This window comes from Euprymna scolopes, chromosome 41, assembly GCF_053919585.1.
Source record: "Euprymna scolopes isolate OS-2025 chromosome 41, ASM5391958v1, whole genome shotgun sequence".
Classification (NCBI taxonomy): domain Eukaryota; kingdom Metazoa; phylum Mollusca; class Cephalopoda; order Sepiida; family Sepiolidae; genus Euprymna; species Euprymna scolopes.
The window spans coordinates 29,874,585-29,900,663 of NC_136522.1; the positions used below are offsets into that span (position 1 = coordinate 29,874,585).

General features: G+C 33.9%; 1 protein-coding gene across 1 annotated transcript in view; it reads left to right on the forward strand.

Moving 5' to 3' along the window:
* The window catches only part of LOC145266641 (uncharacterized), a 347,925-nt gene that overhangs the window by 84,370 nt on the left and 237,476 nt on the right, over nt 1–26,079 (forward strand). The window contains exons 7-10 of the mRNA XM_080122566.1: nt 3,362–3,596; nt 7,263–7,353; nt 10,608–10,707; nt 19,799–19,960. Coding sequence (XP_079978692.1) covers nt 3,362–3,596; nt 7,263–7,353; nt 10,608–10,707; nt 19,799–19,960 — 588 coding nt within the window. The remainder of the gene's footprint in view (nt 1–3,361; nt 3,597–7,262; nt 7,354–10,607; nt 10,708–19,798; nt 19,961–26,079) is intronic.

The window sequence follows — 26,079 nt, forward strand, 5'->3', positions numbered from 1 at the left end:
ATCAATTGGCCACAAAACTGCATCAATAATCTTGACGTAAAAACTCGATAAATGCTAGCCCTTCATAAAGTCATTTACAAACATCAGTGCATGGGCAGGCTGTACTTACCACGGAAAGCAGGTGGTTTAGGTCTCACTGAAATTAACTACGCATACCGAGCTTCAATGGTAAGCATAGGCCAATATACCAAATGTTCTTCTGATCCAAAAATAAAAATGGTGAATGAACATCATACCAAATGTTTGCCTTAGCAGACGTCAATTACAAAGCTTGGTGAAAGTTTCAGTGGTAACACACTGGATAGCACAAAAGAAGAATATGACAACCCAGCCACCCTAATCGCCCGAAAGAAGAGAAAGGAGTATACAAAAAGGGAACTGAAGACAAGACTAGAAAGACGGCAACAACATAAGAAAGCAGGCAGGTTTATGGACGAACTGATCCAGAACTACATTGAAAAAGAGGCTTCACTACAATGGCCTAAAAGTGACAAATTTCCATTTGATGAAGAACGATTAATTATAGCTGCACAAGACCAAGGATTACTCACAAATGGATTTAAGAAAATGGCTGGTTAACAAAAAACCGACCAATGCAGATTCTGTCACTTTACTGTTGAAAGCCCAAGCCACCTAATGTCTGGATGCAAGATCCTTCTAGCCGATGGTTATTACACTGCCCGCCACAACAAAGTATGTAGATACTTACATTGGACGATCTGTGGAGAGATGCAAATAGATAGGTTGTTGAACATCTGGGAACATGAACCACCACCGATAACATCAAATGAAAAAGTGACAGTGTTTTACAACAAAGATATACAGGCGGGCAGATACATAAAAGAGAAGGCCATCAAGCAAGATATAGTAATATGGAACAAGCCCAAAAGGACTGCACTCGTTATCGACGTCAGAAATACTTAGAAGCAATCCCTGGAAAACCAAGCTGCAAGGAAATACAGAGAGCAGCCATAAAGGGAACAGTATTCTTAAAAGAGCCCTCGGATATAAATTTAAACTGTAATAGAATCAAGTGTTAGCCCCAGGAGGGAGCCCCTTGATCTCTTCAAACTAAAAAAAGTAAAATAAAACAAAGAAAGGGGATTGACGTATGCAAAGAGGCCATAAGGAAATGGAGGAGGATGGAGCGGGCCACTAAGATTGTCGAGCTGAAGTCAACCTATCTGCAGATCCATGTAGATGAAAAACTCTGGCAACATCACCTCGTCCAGTATAAGGGGAAGATGTATCGCCTGACGAGGTTAGGCTTTGGGCTGAGCTCAGCCCCCAAAATTATGATGGCCGTGAAGATGGTGCTGAGTAAAGACTTACATTGACGACATTCTTGTGGAGAAAGCAGAGGTGACAGTGGAGAAAGTGAGGCGCCATTTTGAGAGACATGGGTTGACTGCACAACCGGCAGGGTCCCTGGATGGAGGAGCGATGTTTGGGTTGACGAGATGGAAAAGGAAACCTTGTCTTTAGACGAGGGAATGCGATATCCGAAGTCGGAACTGACCTGACAAAACAAGAACTCTTCTCGGTCTGCGGGAGACTGGTGAGACACTATCCAATCGCCGGCTAGCTCAGGATAGCATGCAGCTTTATTAATGACAAACGGGCACGTATGGCTGAGAGGGCTGTGTGACGGAGGAGGTCACAAACATGCTGCAAGAGAGTGACGAAAGAGAACCCTATGAAGGGGGAATAGTATTTTAGCGGCGAAGACGCGGGTGTGATTAGGTACGATGCCAGCAGCCTTGCATTGGGCATCATATTAGTGATGTGAGGTGTAACTGTGGAAGATGCGGCATGGCTAAGAAAGAAAAACGACTATTCCCATATCAACGTAGCCGAACTGGAGGCCGCTATGAAAGGAATCAATCTGGCCCTGAAGTGGGGATTGAAAATAATTTAAATCAAATCCAATTCGGCAACGGTAGTTTCATGGATCAGGTCAGCAGTAACTGGTAATAAGAGAGTTAGGACTAGAGGTGCTGCAGGAATGCTGATGAAACGCAGACTCAGAGCACCCGCAGATCTGGTAGCAGAATTCTAGTTGAAGGTTATCTGTTGTGCTGGTGCCATCAGAAGAGGACAAGGCAGATTCGATGGCACGGGTGAAGAAGGCTTGGCTGCAAGAGGGAAAGGAGGTTTCCTCGGTATGCTGTGGAGGGGAGAAAGTTAAAGAGTTACATGAAATGCATCACTTTGGTCAAGAACGGACGTTATTCCTGCCAAGAGGGATTTAATCGGAAACCACCAAGGAGGAGGTCAGGGAGATAGTGGAGCACTGTCAGGAGTGCCAATCGATAGACCCCAGACCGTCGAGACACGAAGCAGGAGAGTTACACATTGTGGAGGACTGGAAGCGATTGGCCATTGATGTGACCCATTATCGCCATAAGCTGTATCTGTCGATGTCGACTGTGGACCGGGGAAGTTTGCCATCTGGAGAGGGATCAAGGCAGAAGCTGCATGGGCGATCAGAGGGGTCATCGAAGAAATAGTTTTGGAGAGAGGGTCGGTGTTTTGGTACAACATCTCACCGAAAACCAGACAAGATGAGACAACTGTGTCTCATAGAGCCATCTTTGCATATAAGTGGCGGCATCTGTGCAACAAAATGGCAGGAATTGAGGGTGAATAAGCTACCATTAAAGTGGGTGAGGAGGTGTGAGTGAAGCCCCCCAATGCAAAATGTACCACTCGCTGGGGAAGGGGGGCGTAATGGGAACGCAGTCAAAGAAAAACGTGATGGTGCATGGCGTTCCCTGGCATATCCTAGACCTGCGTCGTTTGACCCTGCCAGTGTGCAGTGATGGCAGTGAAGAGGAAGAAGTCGAGATCCACCGAGAAGCTAACGATGCATCCTAATTCGGAAGTAATTAAAGTGATAGAAAGAAAATTTGAAACATCGTTTGGATTCTTCGGACTAATGTTCTCAACTTAATCGCTATTTTCACAATAGTTCAGTCCATGTAACCTCCGAATATTTTAGAATTTACACAGAATTTCTAACAGAACTTTTATTTGATTCACATGGCTCTTGTTCAATAAGCCATGATCAGGTAGAAACCATAAGTAATTCGCCATTGCATTTTCATAAAAATGGATAAAATAAAGAGTTCCATTCAAAATTCCGTGCATATTCTCGTTAGACAAAAAAATTCTCGAGTCCGACAAAAAATCCAGAGTTCAACAAAATACACATGAAGAAGGTTGGAGGTTACATCAACCGAAACATTGTGGAAATGACACTCAAAATGAGAACAGTAGTCCGAAGAATCCAGATAATATGAATAATCAATCCTGATTTAATTTTTTTTTTTTAAATATTGATTTTATTTTTTTATTTTAGATGTAGATCACTATTCACTTCAAATCCATGTTTCCTTCACGTATGCTCTGGCAAGCGTATTATGTGATAAACCTTCAGTGCTGGATGACGTCAGTACTAAAGTAAAGGAAATCACCAACAAGTACATCAGTAATTACATAGGATTCTGTCACGGCAGTTGTTCAAGTATCCAGTATAATCCTACATGCGATAACACGAAATACATTGCGATGGTTATTATCATTCCACATACAGCGTAAGTATAGCAATTAATCTGGGTATTAATTAATAAATCCACCCTATAATTAATATTAATTGAAAAAGGTACTTCTGAAGTGTAATACAATTTCAAACAAATGCATTTCAGTTAAAAACACAATTACGTACTTGCGTGGCATGCCGAAATTAGCATAAATTAAAAAAAGTTGCGAAAAATGATCGAATGGAAAAATAATTAAAATAAAATAAGTATAAATTAAAAAATCAAGTAGAAAAATAATAGCAAGTAAAAAAATGAAAGCCTTAATTAGATTTTGTCATTTTACGTTTATCAACAAAAATAATTTCGATGTTTGTGTAGATTGGTGAGCTTTAAAACAAACACATTTTAGGTGAAAACATTAACACATATTCATGAAATTGAGTTTTTTTTTTTAATTACGAAAAATGATCCAGTAGAAAAATAATTACTAAAAAAATGTTTTTTCTAATTATAGAGTTTTATCGCATGTTTTAATGTGGAAGAATTCTTAAAATTTACGAGAGGTAACTGCGATCTATCATTTTATCTTATCTCCCTTCCTTTCTCTGCATTCAATGAGAATCCAACATTTCAAAAGAGAAAATGTTGGGCAGCCAATATCTATGATTTTTTGTAAAAATAAAATAGATCTAGTACATCTACTTGGTCAATTTTTTTAATTTTTACTACATATGACATATAACATAAGTATACAATAGCGTTTTCTAATTGAAATGCATGTGTTTTAAATCTCATTATATTACACAAGCACAAAAATATGTATAAAATCATTTATGTACAAAATTAATAATGGTCAAAATCAAATACTAGCAGGACCTGTGGAAATTCAATTGTTGTATCCTTTATTTGTTGTATATTATTGTCATGCTTAAAAAATCGATTCTGATGACGTCCGGATTGAAGGTGTGTAAGTTGATGAGTAGATATTTTAGTGTAGGTGAATGGGTACGAGTAGAAGCAACTTTGTCCATGTATAAAACAAATACATTTGATAGAGTGTATTCGAGAATAACAAGGCATCAGGGGTTGATGGGTGAGGTCAGAGAAGGCAAGATTCAGAGTAATATTGTGTATTGTTGAGCTGGAGCATCTACCAGTATTATTTCACCTTTAGAAAAAGTCAAAAAAGAGTCTCAAATGTAATAGATTCTGCACTATCAACCAAGGATATTGTGTCCCTTTGTTTTGATGCTTCCTTGACATACATACTCCTGATGAACCTGATAAGCAACACACTCCCATCCCTTTATTGTTGAGATCTTTAGATACCGGAAAGCCTTCTAATCTAATACCTTTCCCCCTCGGACAGCTCGACTTTGGAATTCCCTCTTTGTTTCCTGCTTCCATGATTGTATTAACCTTCAAAATATGATGTGAATCGACATCTTGCTGCTCAACTTGGTTCAGTCCCCTGTTAAACATGGCCCCAGATAGTAGCGTCTTGCATTCTAAGTGGCAACATTCCTTGTTTGGTTTGAAAATGAGTAAAAAAGTGGAGCCCAACGGATTTGATATCATATGGCACCAAAATGGCGAACAACGATTGTAAAAAGACCAGTTTCGCATTTTGACATAGCTTATCAATGAAATAATGCTTTAAATATAAAATAACTGTTGAATCTCGCATGTGGTCATAAGCATTGATATCTCTTTGCCTTATCTATCCGGCTCCTAAATATTACCTCAGGTTAAAATTCTATCCGTCTCATACTTACTTAATGCGTTAATGTGCATTAGGTGTAAATTATAATCGTAACTTCTTTAATATTTCTTCTTAATAAACCTCCATTTCTGAAATCATGTCTTCCGCCAATTGTTTTTACATGAATTAAATAAGAAGATATGAAGCAGTGACAAAATGATGACATATTTCGACAAAGAAATAAATGACAACTCAATGAAGAATTAAATAACAAAATTTACATTTTTCTGTTTGCTCTTGTTTTTGCATTCATTCAATTATTTGTTCTGACTAATCGAAGAATCCTTTTTTAATCTCACAATATTATGGTGACATTTCTTCAATGCATGTCATTTCTAAGACTTTGATCAAATTTTGTTGCAAGATCATCTCGTTGCAGCCATAAATTTATGAAAATGCCAAACATTTTTACATGAGACATGTTATCTATTTCAGTGAAATCTACTGCCCTATTTTTTCCAACTTCATATGAGTTGTGTGGCGAATGGATTGCGAAGTTATTCCAACAAACACGAAAAAGAAAATGGCTCGAATTGCTATACTCTTTCTGTTCTAAATTTATGTGTTCATACGACTGATTACATCTAATATGTATATAACAAATGTATAAATACGTGTATGAACGTCTTGCATTTAAAATGTTCCACTAGTTGTATATATGTGTGGATGTTTCACATATAATTCTATTCACATCGTAACAAACAAACGTACATGGGACAGTCTTTCATAACAACGAATGACATCTTAGTCTGCATGGTCCGCATGAAAACATACTCTTTTTATAGGGACTAATAGGTCGCTCACGCTTCTGTTTTTTTTCTTAGTCCTAAAACAAATGTCTCTTTTCGAAGAAACGCCAAATACCAACTTCATTTCACATAAACTTTATTCTTGACTCTCCATCAGAGCTGCAAGACATTGTAAGTTCTACATCATGTTACGGTCTTGTTTTCTTCAGCTTCCAAACACGGAGACGATATCTTCCGTTCTAACTTTTCTAACTTTCCCAATCTGACTCCAGACTCTAACTAAAAACTGTATATATCTCAAAATCTATCCCCATTCATTATATCATTGATACACGGAGCATTAAGATCACCTGATGTTTTTACATAATTTATAATGTTTATGTGTTAACATTACACATTTCTACTGTAAATATTTTAAATGTAAATTACCTAATTCGCCTCGATACATATTTTTGAAACACTCTTTTTCAAAACATCAGTAACAATGATAATTATAATCGTTTAGGTTAGTTGGCATCTCCGCACAGAGTTCTATATAATATTTCTTCGTTTCATCTTAATTCATTTGAATTGAATCCCCTGTCTTTGTTACTTCCAAAAATAAGTAAGTTTCACGGAGAAGTGTTTAAGAATTTTTAATCAATGAAAATCATTTCAACCTCCCAAAAGTAACACATCTATGTGAAAGTAATAAGCCAGTGCAAACTAAGACCTGTTTAACAATATCAGTTTTTCTCCAGACTTCACTAGCAAGCCACATGCAGAAAACCCAAGAACGTCTGATAATCCTCTCCCGTGCTTTTGGACCTGGGCAGTCAGAAAAGACTTAATGACTCACATACTAGCTTTCTTCAGTTGCTAATTAGTGATCCTTTTATTCTCTCATATTTCATTAATTGCTTGTTTAATATGAATGCATGCCCTGCTTATATGTCTTTTATTTTCTTCCTCTGTCGTAAGATTATTTTATACCTAATTTTATATAAAATGTCAGTGTAGTTCTTGACAATACCCAAAGAAGGTGTCATTGTTCAAAATGGCCAGAGACCACATCACAATTTTTAAAACTATTTTCTCACACTTGTGACTTTGATATTTCTCGTGGCATTTGTCAGCAATAGCATGGAATATGAGTTTAACAGTATGCATGTATTTTTCTGCTTTTTATATGCGACTGATTGATTTTTTTGATTTTTTTATATTTTAAAGAACGACGATAAAAAGAAAAAGTGATGGCGTCGACGTTTCTACAGATGAGGAAATAAAAAATATTGTATTGCTCCAAAATGTCTACAAGACAGTAAGTAAACATGCTATTGCACTAACAGATCTTCTGTAACATTTCCTTTATTTCTTGGGTTCACGTCGCTTTAATGACAAAAGGTAGATAAAAGCATTATACATCGTCAGAGATCTTGGCCTTTTTGTTTAGAAACCATAAAACATCATAATATATTGAATCAATTTTAATAGTCAATCCTAATCAGTTTTTCATTTGTTGTCATAAATAGGGGTTGATAAGATTTTGCTCGCGAACTGGGATGTACTCTTTCTACTCTTATTCTATCCATAGACACAAGAACAAAGATTTATAAGATACATTTTATTCATATACGTCAGTTGTCAATTGTATTACAAGCGTTTGTATTGACAATAATTCATGATGTAATCAAGGAAAATAACATGTACACGGAATCAAAGATGGTGTCAGGTTCTTTAACTTTGTTCAGAGATAAATTTTCTTTTAATTTGTTTCACATTTCCCTGCAAAATTTAACTTTTTTTTAATGTAAGTCATAGTTATCTAAAATTGTATTTTAGAAAATTTATTTTCTATAAATGTAAAATAATAAACACCTTACTAATAACATCGTAGGGGATGTTCGGAATAATTTTTATGCCTCACAATCGACATTCAAAACTGATTATAACTTAACCGGAAATTATTATCTAATAGGGACGTTATCAAAATTCATGGTTGTCATGGCCGAGTTATTAAAGCAAATCTATTTCGGTTCCCAGTTTCGAATCCGGACAGCAACGATAATTTTATTAAAAAAAAAAATGTTTACCTTTCGGGAAGTGTCACGGAGCTTTGTTCGACTCTAACTACTGAGCTGAGCGTCGCCGGTTGTCGTAAAGAACCCACTTTTCATTGCAAGTCACAGCCCGAGAAACGAGTCGTTCTTTTTGGGTAAAAGAAGAGAAGATGACATTTCATAACAATGTTAGATTTGGTTGTCGTTCAATTTGTCAGGCAACCATTTATGAAGTCTTTTTGTCTTTCCAATCTCTCTCAGGTGGTTGGAAATCGTCGTATACATTACGTCTGATTCAGAAGGAAGTTGTGCGTGGATTGACCTCGTCTAAGGCTCTTGATTGATAGTTGTCAGCATCCGATAGTCGATCACTGCGCTCATCTCCTTCAAGACTCTCGTCGCCACCGCCACGAAATTTCTTAAACCACTATTGTGCTCTGTGTTCGGTCGTGGTGCCTGTGCCTAACGCTTCGTTAATATAGCAAGCTGTTTCAGCAGCTTTTCGGCTTAGCTTGAATTGAAATAAGAAAATTGTGCGAATTTGCTTTTTTCCACCCATTTTTTATTCAACGTTCTGAAAAGAAGACATAATTGTTTTTAAACGATTGTAATTTAACCGATTAGATAGAGCAAAAACACTCTTTAAAATTATATACAAATTAAAGGTATGGTAACGAAAAAATTTTTGAAAATACATCGTTTGAAATCGAAATTAAAAATTCCGCAAGATCTTTTTTCTTAATCTAATGTGTGTGTGTGTGTGTGTGTGTGTGTGTGTGTGTGTGTGAGTATATATATATATATATATATATATATATATATATATATATATATATATATATATATGTATATATATATATATATATATATATATATATATATAACAATTTGCTCTCTTTATCTAATATATAAAAGGCTACATGTCTCTCTGCCTGTCTGTCTATACATTTTGTCCACTCTCCCTGGTCGCTCACTAGTCTTTTTTCATCTATATAAGGGCAATAACTCTTACTTCCTTTATAAGAATTCTCCCACCTTTAGCTTTTAATAGCTATAACAAGACTTATAAAAATATCGAGTACAATTATAAAAATATTGATTATAGCTTTAAATATATTGATTATATTTATTAAAATATTGATTACAATTATAAATGCAGTGATTGTAAGTATATTAAATATATTGATTATAATTATAAAAATATCGGTTACAATAAAAATCTTAATTACAATAATCAAATTGTTGATTATAATCATTAAAGGATTAATTAGAATTATAAAAATATTGATTACAGTTATAACAATATATAGTACAATAATTAAACTATTGATTACAATTATAAAAATATTGATTACAATTATAAAAATATTGATTATAATAACAAAAAGATTGATTACAATTATAAACATATTGATTACAATTATAAAACTTGATTATAATTATAAAAATATAGATGATAATAAAAAATATTGATTATAATATAAAAATATTAATTACAATTATAAAAATATTGATTATAATTATAAAAAGATTGATTACAATTATAAACATATTGATTACAATTATAAAACTTGATTATAATTATAAAAATATAGATGATAATAAAAAATATTGATTATAATATAAAAATATTAATTACAATGATAAATATATTGCTTGTAATGTAATAAAACTATTGATTATAATTAGGGTGAAAATATTCTATATAATTATAATAAAAATATTGCCTATAAATATAATAAAATATTGATTATAAGTATAATAAAAATATTAATTAAAATTATAATAACAATCTTCATTATAGTTATTATAATAATATTGATCATACTTGTGATAATGAAAATTATAATAGTAATAATAATTATTATAACTATAATAATTATTTTTATTCTAATTATAATAAAAATATTGATCATGAGTAGTATGAAAATATTTATTATAATAATATTTATTACAATTACGATATAAATAATGATTATTAATAAAATAACATTGTATTATAACTTAAATAATAATATTTATTATAATTATAATAAAATATTTAATCTAATAGTAATGAAATGTTCATTATACTTATAACATAATAAAAATAGAGATATTAATTTAAATTGTGAAAATATTTTTATTATTAAAATTACAATAAAATTATAAGAATTTTAAGCAAAATTCAAATTAAAATATTGATAATAATAATAATAATAATAATAATATTTATAATAACAATAATATAGTGTACATAATAATAATTATACTGATTGTCATTTTAATTAAATTATTGATTAAAATTATAATTAAATATTGAGTAAAATTATAATAACACTATTAAATATAATTATTATGAAATAGAAGGAAGAGAAACATCATTTAGTTCCAACCACCTCATAACCAGATGCTAAAAACTAAATTTGTTAAGAAAGTTTGACTTTGATAACAAGATGAATATCACGTTTTACTAAATGTATTTTAATGAAATCTATTTCTTTTTTACGGCGTTTCTTCTTTTTTAATTTGAAAGATTGAACAACAAACATTAGGAAAATTGGAAACGGACAGCATCAATGTGATTACTATACCAATGTGTCAATTTGGTTACGCACTTGTCAACAATATATGTGGTAAGTTAAATTCTTCTTCGTAAAAAAAGAGGCTGGTGGGAGTTTGACTGATGCAGTGATGGCATCCATGTACTCTATTACCATACAATTTCTCCTTCCGAAAATCTAAGTAGAACTAAACAAAACTAATCATTTACAATAGTTACTGCGTTTGGATAGTTTTCCCCTATTCTATTATTATTTCTATGAAAGATATTCGTTTCAATCACAAATGAAAAACTTCTTTATACATATGTAGAGGGGGTTTATACGTGGATCTCTTTTTTCTTTTTGTTGTTGTCGTTTCGACTAGTCGTTGCTATAGTAATAAGCTTATTTTCATGAAGACAGATCGCCCCACACGGAGACGTTTGCTGTGAGTTTTCTTCAAGGTTTTATTTGGAGACAATTGATTCAGGAGAGATAGACTAATATTCTCTTAGCTAATTATTTACTTTTTTTTATTGAACTTTCCAACTTAGCTGAAATGAGTGACCACACATGGACAGAGACCTCGAGATAACATTCTGCTTCGTTTATCAAACTTTTATATTATTGACAGTGTTTCATTCGCAGTTTCTACGGAGAGATTAATTTGAAAAACGTTGTTTCTCTCCACTAAAAAGACATGACACCATACATCATTGCTTGAATCTGTTTTGTCTATCATTTGGTCCGTTGACTCCTGCCTCTATTTTATGTCACCAATCTCTGGGAACGATTCAGTTTTGCAAATTTAGGTTATCATGACATGTACTGAGAGTGACCCGTGTTAAAATTCATACCAACTAACGTAATCGCCATTGATGTATGGTCCCTAATATGTAGCATTTTACTAAACTCTTATCTTTGGTTCCTCCTTATAAAATATTCAAAGCAAGAGCTCGTCTTCTACAACAAATTAAAAGAATTATATATATATATATATATATATATATATATATATATATATATATATATATATATATATATATATATATATAAAATGAAAATTACAATTGAATTTACCAAAATGATCCAAGATGGTAAAATTAAAGTAAATTATAAATATTAAAGAATTAATATTTATAAAATTATCTCAGCCAGATATAAAAGCTCGATAATACCAAATAGGAAATAGAGCTTATAATACGAGCAAACAGTTAATGAAATATGTTAAAAAACACTTTGAAATGAGTTAAAAACATATTTAATCTGAAAAGGAAACACTAGATAAATGGATAGTCCTTAATCCGCGGAGTTTCGAAGAAATACTCTCCTTCTCATCAGAGGGTAGGAATTAGCAAAATGCGGGATCGGATTTTGCACGCAGAAGTATTTGATGAAACAACAAATAAGTCAAAGTTAAGCAGAGGGAATATGGTAAAGAAAAAGGTGATTACACATTAATGGATAGTTTGGTGGAAGATAAAAAATCCAGTGACGGTGAAATCCAAATGTAAAACTTCAAGAAAGTTAAAAGAATTTCCATTTGTACAAGTAAAATCCAAGGAAATCCCGTAATTGGAAGAAGATGGTCCATAATAATCCAAAGGCAGAAATCCATGGAATAATTCACAAAAATGTGTACAAGGAAAAAATAATATTAATAAAAGAAAAATAAGATGTGCTTTTCACTCTACTTCCGAGACATAACTATAAATAAAAAAATCTGGGAAGAGAAAGGAGAGAAAAAAATAATGATGAAGTTAAGTATGAAATATAAAATAAAGGGAAACAAAAGTCAAACTAACCCAGACAGGAAATGTTAAAGGCGCGAAAATATATATAGGGCAAAAAAATATAGGTCAACTGAAATGTACAGGTCATCACTTAAAAAAATGTCAGCAAGAATTGTTAAACTACATTAAAAGGAAAATAAAAATAAATGAATAAATAAATAAATATATAATAAATAAATAGAAAATAAATAAATAAAAAAATGAAATATAATAAAAAAGTAAAATATAAAATATAATATATAATATAAAAATAAAGTAAAATAAGAATAAAAATAAAAAATAAAAATAAAAATTATTTAAGGGGAGAAAATGGCCGGTATCTGCAATTTAAGGAAAAAAAAGTAAGTAAATTCATATAGTAAGATTTAAGTAAATATACATACAAGATATGAAAGTGTGGGTAGATTAATATATTAGATAGATAGGAAAGTTTAAAGAATAAAACAGAAAATGCAGATAAAAAACGGCCATGCAAAGAAGAGATAAAGAATTAAAATAAAGGATTATTAAATTATAAAGTATTAAGAAGTATGTCGAAAAACGATAAAGTTAAAGAAAAAATATTTTATATCTATATAAAGGGTAAAAGTAATAACTATTTAATTTCAAAATTGCCATAATTAAATTTGGACTTATGTTTACAGAAAGAGATCAGTTCATTTTTAGAATTTATTATATTGTTACTTAGAGGGGAAGTAATTATATATAGCTTCGGTTGTGCAGAGGCGACATGACTTAGAGCCTGGAGTATAAGACTTAACTTTTTTTTATAATAGTCCATTTGATTGAGAAGGGAGTATTGTTAGAGTCAAGTTTTTTAATTAAAGTGGTTAGAGAAGTTCCTTGGTTATTATTAGAATTATGGTTGTTAAAAGAAGAAATGTGGTTTGATATTCTTTTCTTAATTAATGTTGAAGTAGCGCCGATATATGTATGTACTTTATTAAAAGCTCGAGGTCTGGTATTAATATTAATTTGCTGATTTGTATAAGTAAAATAGTGTGAATTTTGTTCATAGTGTTCAACAAATGGTGGGACTATGTCTGTATGAGGACTATTTTGGAGGGAATAATATTTCATATTATATATTATATTTTATATTTTACTTTTTATTATATTTCATTTTTTTATTTATTTATTTATTTTCAATTTATTTATTATATATTTATTTATTTATTTTTATTTTCCTTTTAATGTCGTTTAACAATTCTTGCTGACATTTTTTTAAGTGATGACCTGTACATTTCAGTTGACCTATATTATTTTGCCCTATATATATTTTCGCGCCTTTAACATTTCCTGTCTGGGTCAGTTTGACTTTTGTTTCCCTTTATTTTATATTTCATACTTAACTTCATCATTATTTTTTCTCTCCTTTCTCTTCCCAGATTTTTTTTATTTATAGTTATGTCTCGGAAGTAGAGTGAAAAGCACATCTTATTTTTCTTTTATTAATATTATTTTTTCCTTGTACACATTTTTGTGAATTATTCCATGGATTTCTGCCTTTGGATTATTATGGACCATCTTCTTCCAATTACGGGATTTCCTTGGATTTTACTTGTACAAATGGAAATTCTTTTAACTTTCTTGAAGTTTTACATTTGGATTTTATCGTCACTGGATTTTTTTATCTTCCACCAGACTATCCATTAATGTGTAATCACCTTTTTCTTTACCATATTCCCTCTGCTTAACTTATTTTGTTTTCAAGTAAGATCTTTGACTTATTTGTTGTTTCATCAAATACTTCTGCATGCAAAATCCGATCCCGTGTTTTGCTAATTCCTACCCTCTGATGAGAAGGAGAGTATTTCTTTGAAACTCCGCGGATTAAGGACTATCCATTTATCTAGTGTTTCCTTTTCAGATTAAATAGGTTTTAACTCATTTCAAAGTGTTTTTTAACATATTTCATTAACTGTTTGCTCATATATTTATATATATATATATATATATATATATATATATATATATATATATATATATATATATATATAATTCTTGGGGATGAGACTTCATAATTTGTGTATTCATTTTTTATATAAGTGTTATCCTCATCTTTATAGTTGTTGCTATTTCGTCACATTTCTGCCAACTAATTCTCTGGTCTTCTTTAGGTGATTAAGTGCAACGGGTGTAAAAATGCTGAGTTTTCTAACTGTATCCCTAGTAATTACTGCCTTCCATAGTTGTTTCTGGCTACCTAATCCTCTGGCCTGCTAGAATATGATTGATATAACTATCTTTATGCAATGCTCACCTGGAGCCATAGAGATTGAACGCCTTTATCCACTGTACCACGTGCCCCAAAGGTTTTGTAGCTTTGGGTTCAGAGCCTATGATGCAATGAATAGAGACGTTGAATCCCTATGATTCCAGGTGAGCATTGTTTGAAGATAGGGATTTCGTTTCTTGATTGATTTCATTTGAAAATTCATGAACTGTGATACTTGTTCAAACAAAAGGTAATTGTCATTAACCAACTAGCCATGACTGTAATAACAGACAGCTTTGCCGTTGTTGATTGAGCATAAACACATTTTCTATCAACAATTCTATAAGCATAAAAAATTTATCTTCAGTAACTTATGCAAACACGTGTTTGGTGAAGAAAGTTGAGTTGTCATAAGACTTAGAAATGTGTAGGTCAGTATATTCATAGTGTGAATATGAATGTGTAAGTAACCTACGTTTGTGGGTATTTGGCATCATGACCATTGAGTATGTGTGTGTATTGGTTTACATGGTATATGTTGTTAGTGCATTGTTTTATATGGTGTATGTTGTTAGTGCATGAAAAGTGATAGCATTTCGTTTCTGTTTACTTGATTATCCTTAGTTTGTAAGAAAACACAGAAAGCTGAGATGTGAGTCATTGAGTTCTTTTTTGACTTACCTCCCTTGATCCCAAAGGCACGGAGGTAGGTTGAATATATGTTGTTGAGGTCCTTTGGTACTGTTGCCGGTTTGAGGATTTTGGGGAAAACTGATTGTGTTGGTTAGGTTTTATAAGAATTGATAAGTTTGCACTGGTTTAATACTTTCACATATATGTGTTACTTTTTTCACTTATTTTTATTGGTGTAAAATCCTTTTAGTTTACATCATCCTGTAAAACTTAGCCCCTTTTGGAAGTGAAGAAGAAAGTGGATTCCAATGATGTGTAGCATAACTGCTACACATCATTGGAATCCACTAGTCATTTGCTTTTTAGTGTTTGTAAAATCACTTCACGATTGAGTTACTGAATAATTACCATTTTATTATCAAAGCACAACATTGCCCGGTCGTACAATATGCATCAATATTATATTTTAATTCATACAGAAACTGAGACAAATGCATGTGAGTATTATGTTATTTCTAAACAGGTCACTTTATGTAAGTAAAAATAAATACTCGAGCTGAAATCGAAACCAAAAACTAAAGACAGTAAGCCAAGTACGATAACAATTAGGCCAGCTTGACACTTTCATTAATAAATGCTTTCAAACTTACTTATTCTTAACATAAGGAATCTGTCATGTGAACCATTTATGCATGCACATTCGTGAAACAGTTGCCAAACGGATAAAAATCCGATGACCCCCCCCCCATGTACTAATTTTTCAGTTTTGACCCCTTAGTAGCCCTTCTTTCATTATGAAAACCGATTAAAAAGTTTTTCACGTGTTTGACTGCCTATATACCAAATTTTAAGTCTGTTGATTGAAAATTTGTTGAATATAAAGGTTTAGAATTGTCATCATCACACACACATTCTCACATTATTTTTATTATTATACTAGTAGTTCAGCCCGGCTTTGCTCGAGCCCTATATACTGTCCATGTGTATATGTGTATATGTATTAAAAAGTTTGACTCATGTCCAGGTAACTTACATCTCAAATGTCAAGTGTTTATACCCAAAATTGGCGGAGGAGTTTGGTAGACACTGCAATGGTCAACTCTTTAAACGTTGACCTCTTAGCAGCCAAATTTTATCCCATAAACTGATTAAAAAGCTTTATTTTATGTTTACACCCAAAATTGGCTGAATAGTTTGCTAGACAAAGCAAAGGCATAATCCTTGGAACTTTCACCCCCTAGGCATCCAAATTTTTCAGCCAAACACACATTAAAAAGTTGTCCTATGTCTAAATACACTTTATGTAAAATTTCAAATGTTTAGACCAAAAATTAGCTGTGTTATTTCGTAGAGACCGAAGAGGTCAAATGTTTTTTTAACTTTAAACTCAATTTGGCCCCTTAACATTTATTGCTTTGGGCTCAAATCCAATTAAAAAGTTTGATCCATGTCTAAAGAACTTACATCTAAAAATTAAAGTGTTTAGACCCAAAATTGGTACAGGAGTTTGGTAGAGATTTCAAAGGTCAAATCATCGAACATTGACAGCCAAATTTCTGGCCGAAAACTGATTTAAAAGATTTTCCCAAATCTCAACAACCTTTATGTCAAATCTCAAGTGTGTAGACTGAAAATTGACAAAGTAGTTTGGTAGGGAAATGTACACACACAGACACACGGACACACAGAGACAATTTCACTTTTACACACACACACACACACACACAAACACACACACACACACATATATATATATATATATATATATATATATATATATATATATATATATTCTAACATTGATATGATAATATCTATATTTAAAATTAATTGTGAAATTAAGATAATCCTTGATGAGCGGATATCAGTGTTTTTGATTGAAAAGTCGTTCTTAAAAGAAAAAAGTTTAGTTCCAAGCAAAAAAGAATGGAAGCATAAATCTTGTTAAAAAAGATTTTCAAGCAAATAATTAATTCACTTTGCCATCAGCACAGATGTAATAATCCTCTCATTCTGACATGGGAACCCTAGATAATTTTACAAGATTCAGTATATTTTATAAAGCCATTCTGGCATCTGATTGGTTCATTCTTATCACACATGGTTATAAATAGAATCGCCCAAATCTATGAAGGCATATCATCACCCAATTTTTATTGAGTCAGGGTGGGTCTCCTTCTTGAAGATCAGGACAGAAATACTAGTCTAGGATATTGACAATCAGTCCAGTAGGTGATGGCCTATGTAACTAACACAGTATCTGTCGGACTAACGTATGCCACCTGGGTAGTGCTAAAGAGGTTCACCCCTTCCAGGCCTTGCAATCCAGTTTTTGGGTGGAGTAAGTTTATTGCTTACTGCCTGGGGTTGTCTAGGCAAGTTTTTTTTAGTTCAGTTCTCATTCTTTCAGGCACTGACTTGACACTCCTTATCTTCCTTCCTTGTGTCACATCTTGCTGTGGGAAGAAAGTAAAATCTACTCTTACACATAGCAATTAAATATTACAAATATTAACCTTTTTGAGATGGCTAAGCAGCATTAACTAATGTGGCCACTTAAAATGAAGTTGGTTTGGAATAATGTAGCCAAAATGAAACCTATATACCAAAATAAGGTGTTAGGTATGTTTGTAAATTATATTGTTTTGCTTTTTGCCTGAATAATTTTTAAATTGACATTATAGTTTCATCTTCTATGGAAGAAACAGTGTGTCAGAAAACCACCTATGGTGGTCGAATTTTACATTAATAACGATTATAATAGAGTTGAGTTAGAACTTTTATTATGTGAATAATTCCGGACAATTTTCGATTGCTTTGCTGATTCCATTTTTTCCAACTCGATGACGCAACACAACATAAGGAAAAATTGCTTCAGCTAGCGGATCTGGGATTGATAATAATATTCGATAATAATTGTCTTGCTAATAAAATAATGTTTTTCGAGAGAATAGTAGTGAAACGTTGTTTATCTTACAATCGAGGGCAGTACCTGACCCTGAGGCCATCTTCCTAAAGCCTTCTCCACATGAGAAACACCTCAAAAGAAAATTACTTCGATGAGCGATTATGTATGGTTAGTACTGGACCAATCAAAAGAGAAGAAAATATAATGCAGCGATCACCAATTGGCTAGAATGGACATGAGAGTTCCAGTTTCCAAACCGTCACCTCCTTATATAAACTTATATACGCTTATGTATGAGGATTTTAAAGAAATCAAAGTTGAATCTCGAGGATTAGAAAAGTCTCAAGCCCCCTGACAGCTGAGCAATGTGCCACTGTTAAATATCGCTCCTCATCTGTTGATCCTCTAGCGAGCCGGAAGACTCTGGTTGAGTACGCCTGTCATATTATGGTTCTTACACAAAAATAGATTCGTTTCCCACGTTTGCAGACAGAGATAAAACTAAGGTTTTCAGATGAGTCTCTTTGTGGAAGCTGTTTAAAGAAAACATCTATAAATATAAAAGCGAAGATGTATGTATGTATGTGTATTAGCTTTTTCTGTGTGTCTACAAAAGGCTTCTTTCAGAGAAGCGGTCGGTCGGTTCACAACTTTTTAAAACTTTTTATATCACATATAAATCATAATATCTCACACTAAACAACGAAGCTCGCCTGTCTATTTAATTTGCTCGATTGCGGGAAGATAAATATTCAATATTTGTCGCTCGCCGCATGTGGGTAAGTCTTTTTCCTATAACATCTTGGGGGGAAAAAAGAGTTCAGCAGTAAATGAAATCTCGCATTCAAACTTGACCTCATTAACTCATTAAGTAATTAAATAAATTCAAACGTGTTTCCGTAAGCATGTCGCGGTGGGGCAATGGTTAACGTTGCACTTTTTTTTCTTTTTTTTTCACAATTTTGCCTCAACGGTTCGGGTTCGATCCTCATACTTACTTTTTTTAACCCCCCCACACACACCTCCAAACAACTGGTCAACGCCGGGTACCCCTCGCTAGTGTCTAATAAATGTAAAAATAATCTAAGCACAATGTTGCCTCAGTGTCTATGTCTATGTGCTGCTAGAAACAATTCATAGTATTGACGCTATCGCTGACAGAATCCCTCCCTCTACTACCGTATAAGTAGGCTTATGGTAACCACATTAAAACAAGAAGGACGAACTCACTTATTTGTGACATGGTGATTGTGCCACCACTATAAAGGTTTACAATGCATGAAAATGGTATTTTTTGAAGTGATCGATTACGTTACCCATGGACTCCCGAGAAAGAGAGTGAAGAAACCTGAAGTGACCAACCACCTTTGTCTCCATGTAGACAATTAAGGCGAAGCTATCGTGTTAGGAGAACTGTTTTGGGTGACCAGAATAGCTGTTAAACTTTCTTGGGCGTTCTGTGATCGGAAACGCCTAAAACGAACTCATATACCGGCGAACCTCACTACTGTAAGTCGTCGACCGATTATAAGTGTAAAACATAAAAGATGATTTGTTGGTAAATTAGAATCATTTTGTTTTTTTTTAGAACGTTAATTCTTCTGACCTTTGGTTTTTCTACTTTCTTTTCAGTACAATGTGGTCCTGGTACTTACTACAATGAAAGAACACTTAATTGTTCCTACTGCCCTGTCGGACATTACCAGAGCAAGAGCGGTCAAGCAAGTTGTGAGCAATGCCCAAACACTAAAACAACCCAAGAAGTCGGAACTCAAAAATTTGACGATTGTTATGGTAAGTTGGAACGTTCTACACATAACTAGTACATATTACCCTTTTTAGTCTTATCATATATCATATGTATCGATAATTACAATTATAGTCAATAGAACCTCTACAAAAGTTCATCCATTAATTCAAAAAAAATTTGAGCCGATTATAACATTTTCAATAACAAAATAACAAAAGAAAATTTTCAATAACAAAATAACAAAAAATTTTTTTTTTAATTAAAAAAATGAAAGCAGTAATCCCCCCACCAACCTCCACCATATCCTTTAAGTACTCAGAATAAAATCAGTTAGGTCTGCTAGTTTTTCCTTCTTTTTCGATATGACCTCAAGAAGGACAGGTCAGACTCTCCAGACCCAAAGCTAAGTTAATCAATTTTTCTATCTATAAGTTTTGAAATCTATTTTGTCTTAATACCGCTAACATTTGTGTATTGCAAATATATATATATGTTTTTTTCTTATTGCAGCTTTGACTTAAACTCGAAACATCTTAACTTTACGTATCTTGTTGTTTTGCTTTTTCTTTTTTTTTTTTGTTTTTGTTTTTTTTTGTTTTTTTGTTCTTAAATCTTTTTGGTCAAATATGCCTAGTATTACTCTAAACCAGTCTTTAATGAGGTCCTCAAATCTAAATTAATACAAAATAACCCGACTTCACAAGATGTTAATTATAAGGTGAAGCTTAAACATTCTAACTCGAAGTAGATAAAGCCAAAAACATCCACGCATTAATATGGGAGGGGAGATCTTCAAACATCGTCCTAAATTGGTAATGGAGCAATGGACTTATGAAATAGATATTTATAAGTCCCTCTTACCTATTTTATTAATGGAGAGTAGATAATGCACAGTGGATGTGTTATCGGCAGCTCCAGTAACTCCGCTTCTCCTTTTTTATCCCTCAGTCCTCATTCCTATTGAGTGATTTTTCTGACAAAGGGTGAAGAAAAAGCTGCTTTCCAGATCGGCAGTACTTCGTAACAGTAGTCTGAGATGTCGGAAATATTTCTGTTTCTATGTCTATCCTTGTGGTCATGTCACCAGTAAGGGTGCTGGAGATAAACATTCCATTTGGGCTGACGTTATCCGCTTGATAGTCAGGGATCCGAACCTTGGATTAACCACTAAGGAGGCTGTCCTATCAGCAGGTGCAAAGTACTGGGGCTGCTTTGGTGAATGGATTCTGGACCATGCAATAGTCTCTGCTGGGACATCTCGATGCCATAATAGTGGGTAATTGTTACGGTTTTACCTTATCATGTGCTACAAAAAATTTCCTGTTTTTCTCTCTTACTTTCCCTTTCCATCCTGCTCTAACCAAGTATGCCGACCTGTTCCACAAATCTCAAAACCTCAACATGAAATATCTCCAGAAAAAAAAACAGGAATAAACCTAGAACCCCATCCTTCAACATAGACCCCTTACTACTATGTCTCCTTCTCCAACATCAGGGGTCTACGTTCCAACCTTCCAGAGGTTGAAACCCAATTACAGGAGACAAAACCGGACATAGTCTTTCTAAGCGAAACTGGAATAGGGCCGACCATTTCCCTTGATGAGTTCATAATTAAAAGAATACTCTAACTTAACATCTAAATCTGACCCCCAAGATTGCCATGGACATGGAATATGTGTCGCAGGGATATCTCCAGAGAAACCCTTAATTTACCTTATATGTGCTTCTGGATTGCATTTGCTTACACCACCGCATTTATATTTGCCCTCTATCGCCCCCACAACAACGGAGTTACTATCTTTAAGAGTATATCTGAGAAAATTGACCATATTCTGTCTGCTCATCCCTCGGCTAACATTCACATTTGCGGTGACTTCAATGTCCATAACGTGGAATGGCTGACCAACTCAAATAAGGCAGATGATGAGGGGAGGTTTTGTCATGATTTTACCATTGCCTATGACCTCACTCAGATTGTTTGCGAGCCCACCCATGTGCCCGATACTACTGGTCAGTATGCAAGCCTTCTAGACCTTTTTCTCTCAACTTCCCCTGAACCATGTTCATGTTCCGTTCTATCTCCTCTGGGATCATCCGGCTACTCCGTTGTATCAGTTAAGATAAAAATGAAATGTATTAAGTCTTCAGACGTACCTCTCCACCGTATAGCTGACTGGGATAGCTTCTGTACATTCATATCTACCTCTGCATTTCATGTTTAAAAAGGATGTGCCCTCTGTAGTGTCAGACCTAGTCGAATGGTTAATTGTAGGCATAGACCGATTCATACAATCCAAAATTTCCAACAAAAACCTAACAGCCAGCCATGATTTTCCCCAGAATGTGCTGCTGCCATCGCGCACGGAAATCATTTTTTTCAACATAATAGATGCACTGAGACTAAAGCTGCTTTCAGGACCACCAGCAATCACTGTAAAAGAGTAATAAAATATGCAAGACAGCTATATGCTCAGTCCGTTAAATCCAAAGTAGCTAAGCAGTGGCTTGGTTCTCACCAGTTTTGGCAAATAACAAATAGGATCCTGAACAGAAGCGTGCGTTCTACCCCAACCATTATCAATGGACCAGAGGTCATCTCGTCAGCATCAAACAAGGCCAAACTATTGGCCAAGAACTTTGCAGCTAAATCTACCCTATGGGACGATGGCCATCAACTTCCCGTATTTCCTCCTATACCACACAACACGCAAGGTTGTGTGAAATTGTGCGAAAAAGAATGTCCTTTTTTTCGTTAACACTTTGTTTGTCGTGCTTAGCAAAATCGTTTTTTTTTCTTCTCCGACGTGCAGTCCGTCAACCAGTGAAAAGTTTATTTTAATCGGATTAAAATCCGACGTCTTTGTGTGTGTGTGTGTGTGTGTGTGTGTGTGTGTGTGTGTGTGATGTGTGTGTGTGAATACTCGCTTTAGCCAATAAAATAAAATATACTATCATTTACTTTTGCAAGAGTTGTTTTTCAACGTTAACCATAGGACGTATTAGCAAGACATGCTTTTTAGAACGACAATGTTATTTTTCAACATTACTTTTTCATATGGATGGAAAAATGTTGTTTTTTTTGTACTTACTGCCTTGGTCTCGCAATTGTATTTAGTTCTGTTTCAACTTGTAGTTTACGCTTTTAATAGCTATTTTAAAAGGAAGATAAGGCTTTTTGACGATGTCTTTGTAAAATCTTTTTTTCGGCAAAAATTGTTGTCCCTTTTCGCAGCCTTATTCATACCCTGTTTGTGGATTTTTACGCTCGAATGTTGTTTTTCCCCCAGCGTAGATAAATGTTTTCCCCCCCCCCGTTCTTTACTGAACTTTTGAACTTTCGAATTTCCCTCAAGTGTAGGAAAACATTATTTCGAATATCTGCCTGTGTTCTCTTTTCTTGAATCTTTTGGTCGTCAAATGCTGCCTTCCAATTTATTTAGTGTGAATTTGTTTTCCGAATATTCGTCATTCGGTAATTAGCAATTATTATAGATTGATCTGGGAAATTCTTGAATCGTCCTCGTCAGCCAGTTGTGGTAGATCCGTGCTAGAGGTTACAAATGAAAGAAACCAGTAGTGTAACGTGTATAAAATATCATTGTTAAAAATATCAATGTCAGACAGTCTAAAAGAGTTATCTGCTCTTGTTCCAAGAAAATTATGTAGGGATTATCTCCCTTTGTACCTTTCTTTTCTTTCAATGTAAATAAAAGAGAACGTCTCGTTCGGATTTTACTCTAAGCTAACAATCCATGGTTCTGGTTATTTTTTACTATGGGGTATAAAGATTGAAGCAAGCGAGGTATGCACAAGTGTCTAACCGTTTGATAATTTCTCTTTATTGCTTACGGGCCCAGCTACGTCTTGAAGATAATAGAAAACACACTGGCGTAGCTGGGGGGCGGCACACCTGAGGGGGCGGCATTTTGAGAGGGTAAAAATAGAAAGTAGAAAAAATACATAAAAATAAACAAAAGCTAACAAAAAATAAGAAATTTTATACCAAAAAGGTTGTAAAACATTCGAATTTTGGGGGGTATCGGAATCAGAAAAAATGTGTCCCTATTTTCTGAGCGTCGGGGGGGGGGGCGGCACTGGGGCGGCATGGGGCGGCATTTTAAGATGGTAAAAGGGGAAAATCGAAAAAAATGCTAACAAATTCATACTTAAAGGGGAACTTTCATATAAATTTTTATCGAATAGGTGCGAAAAGAAAGTTGGATATTTGGGTGTATATACACCGACATCAAAGAGGAAATAACATTAGGTGCGAAAGTTTGAATTCATTAATTTTATTACTGTCCAATTCATGAGGCTAAGACTTTGAAAGTATCAAACGTTTGTTTTTGTAGCATATTTTTTATAACTCCTTGTAAACTTTACAATTGTTAGCTGAGGGATCGGACAAAATCACCCCGGGCAATCCCCACCATCTACTTAAAACAAAAGGAAAACAGATAAAAGCTCAAATGAATAAAAAATATTAAAAATCAGTTTTCATATTTTAATTTTAATTTAATTGAATTTAGGAAAATTAGATACCGTAGAACAAATTTTAGCAAGGTATGAAAATTAAGCAACTACAGAATAAATGTTAACTTAATAATGATGGACCAGTTTTCCTACCTAGCAAAAAATGGACCAATTTTCCATGGGCGAATTTTCCATAGACGAATTTTCCATGGTCGAATTTTCCGGGCACCCAAAAGCCGGGGGGGGGGGAATTTTACTACCGCCTCGGGCGGCAAAAGGTCTAGCTACGCCACTGATAACACGTTAAGGGTTTTTTTTAGTCATATAGAATTTTGTTTTAGTGGAAGTTTTGTATTGCTTTTAAATGTACAATGGCGATGGAAACAAAACTTAGTAACTGTATGGTACAAATTATAATACTTGGAAGGTTCAATGTAAAATGGCTTTAATTAAGGATGATTTATGGAACATTGTTAATGAAACGGAAATCGTTCCCAATAAACGAACAGATTCTGCATCGCACGTAAAATATTTATCAAGAAGGGATCGTGCATTAGCGACGATTGTGAAATCGGTGGAAACTTCACTTTTATATTTACTTGGAGACCCTACCGATCCCGCAGTAGTGTGAAAGAAATTGGCTAATCAGTTTCAAAAGAAGATGTGGATGAACAAGTTAGCATTGAGGAGAAAATTATATTCTCTTACATTAAAAGACGGCGATTCCGTACATGAACACATTAAAACTATGATGGAAATATTTGATGAATTAGCAGTCACTGGCGATTCAATTGATGAGGAGGATAGAGTTGTTCATTTTCTGGCTACTCCCCCAGACTCTTATAATATGTTGGCAACAGCACTCGAAGCAAGCCAGGACGTTCCTAAATGGGTGTTAGTCACTGAATGATTGCTGCATAAGAAAACCAAGATTAAAGAAAGGGAACTAAATGATATCGAATTGAAAGTCATGGCGTCTAAACACCACGTCAACAAACAGTGGCCAAAGTGTTATCACTGTGGGAATAACGGGCACATTAAACGTGACTGTCGCTTACTTAATAATAACGGCAATTTCAAGTCGAACCCTCGGAAAAAGAAAGTTTTTTTTTCACTAAGAAAACACAGGGTGAATCAAGTGACTCTAGTGATTGCGTTGTTGGACTCCGCACACAGCATGCGTTATTATCCAAGGATAAAAGGAGCAACTGGATTGTGGACTCCGGAGCAACATGTCACATGTGTCATGATGTTGAGAAATTCATAAAATTCAGAAAATTGGATGTAACAGAGGAAATTACCCTTGGTGACGGATTTTCTGTTGAGGTACTAGGAACAATAGAACTGAATGTGATTATATACCAGATGGGAAATGCCAAAAATGCAGGTTATATGATACTTTATATGTTCCTAAATTGTCTTACAATTTATTAAGTGTTTCTAGAGCCATTAAATCGGGGAAAACATGTATTTTTTATGACTTAGTATGTCAAATACTGATAACAGACAAAAAATAGTGGCTACAGGTTCAAACATTGAAGGCATCTTTTATTTAAACTGCAGTGATGTAAATGAAGCAACTCATGCAGCGAACTCCTGCTTAGGTAGTATCACAAAAGAGGAGATTTGGCATAGACGTTATGGCCACCTTGGAGAAAATAGTTTACGAAAACTAGTAAAGAACCAGCTC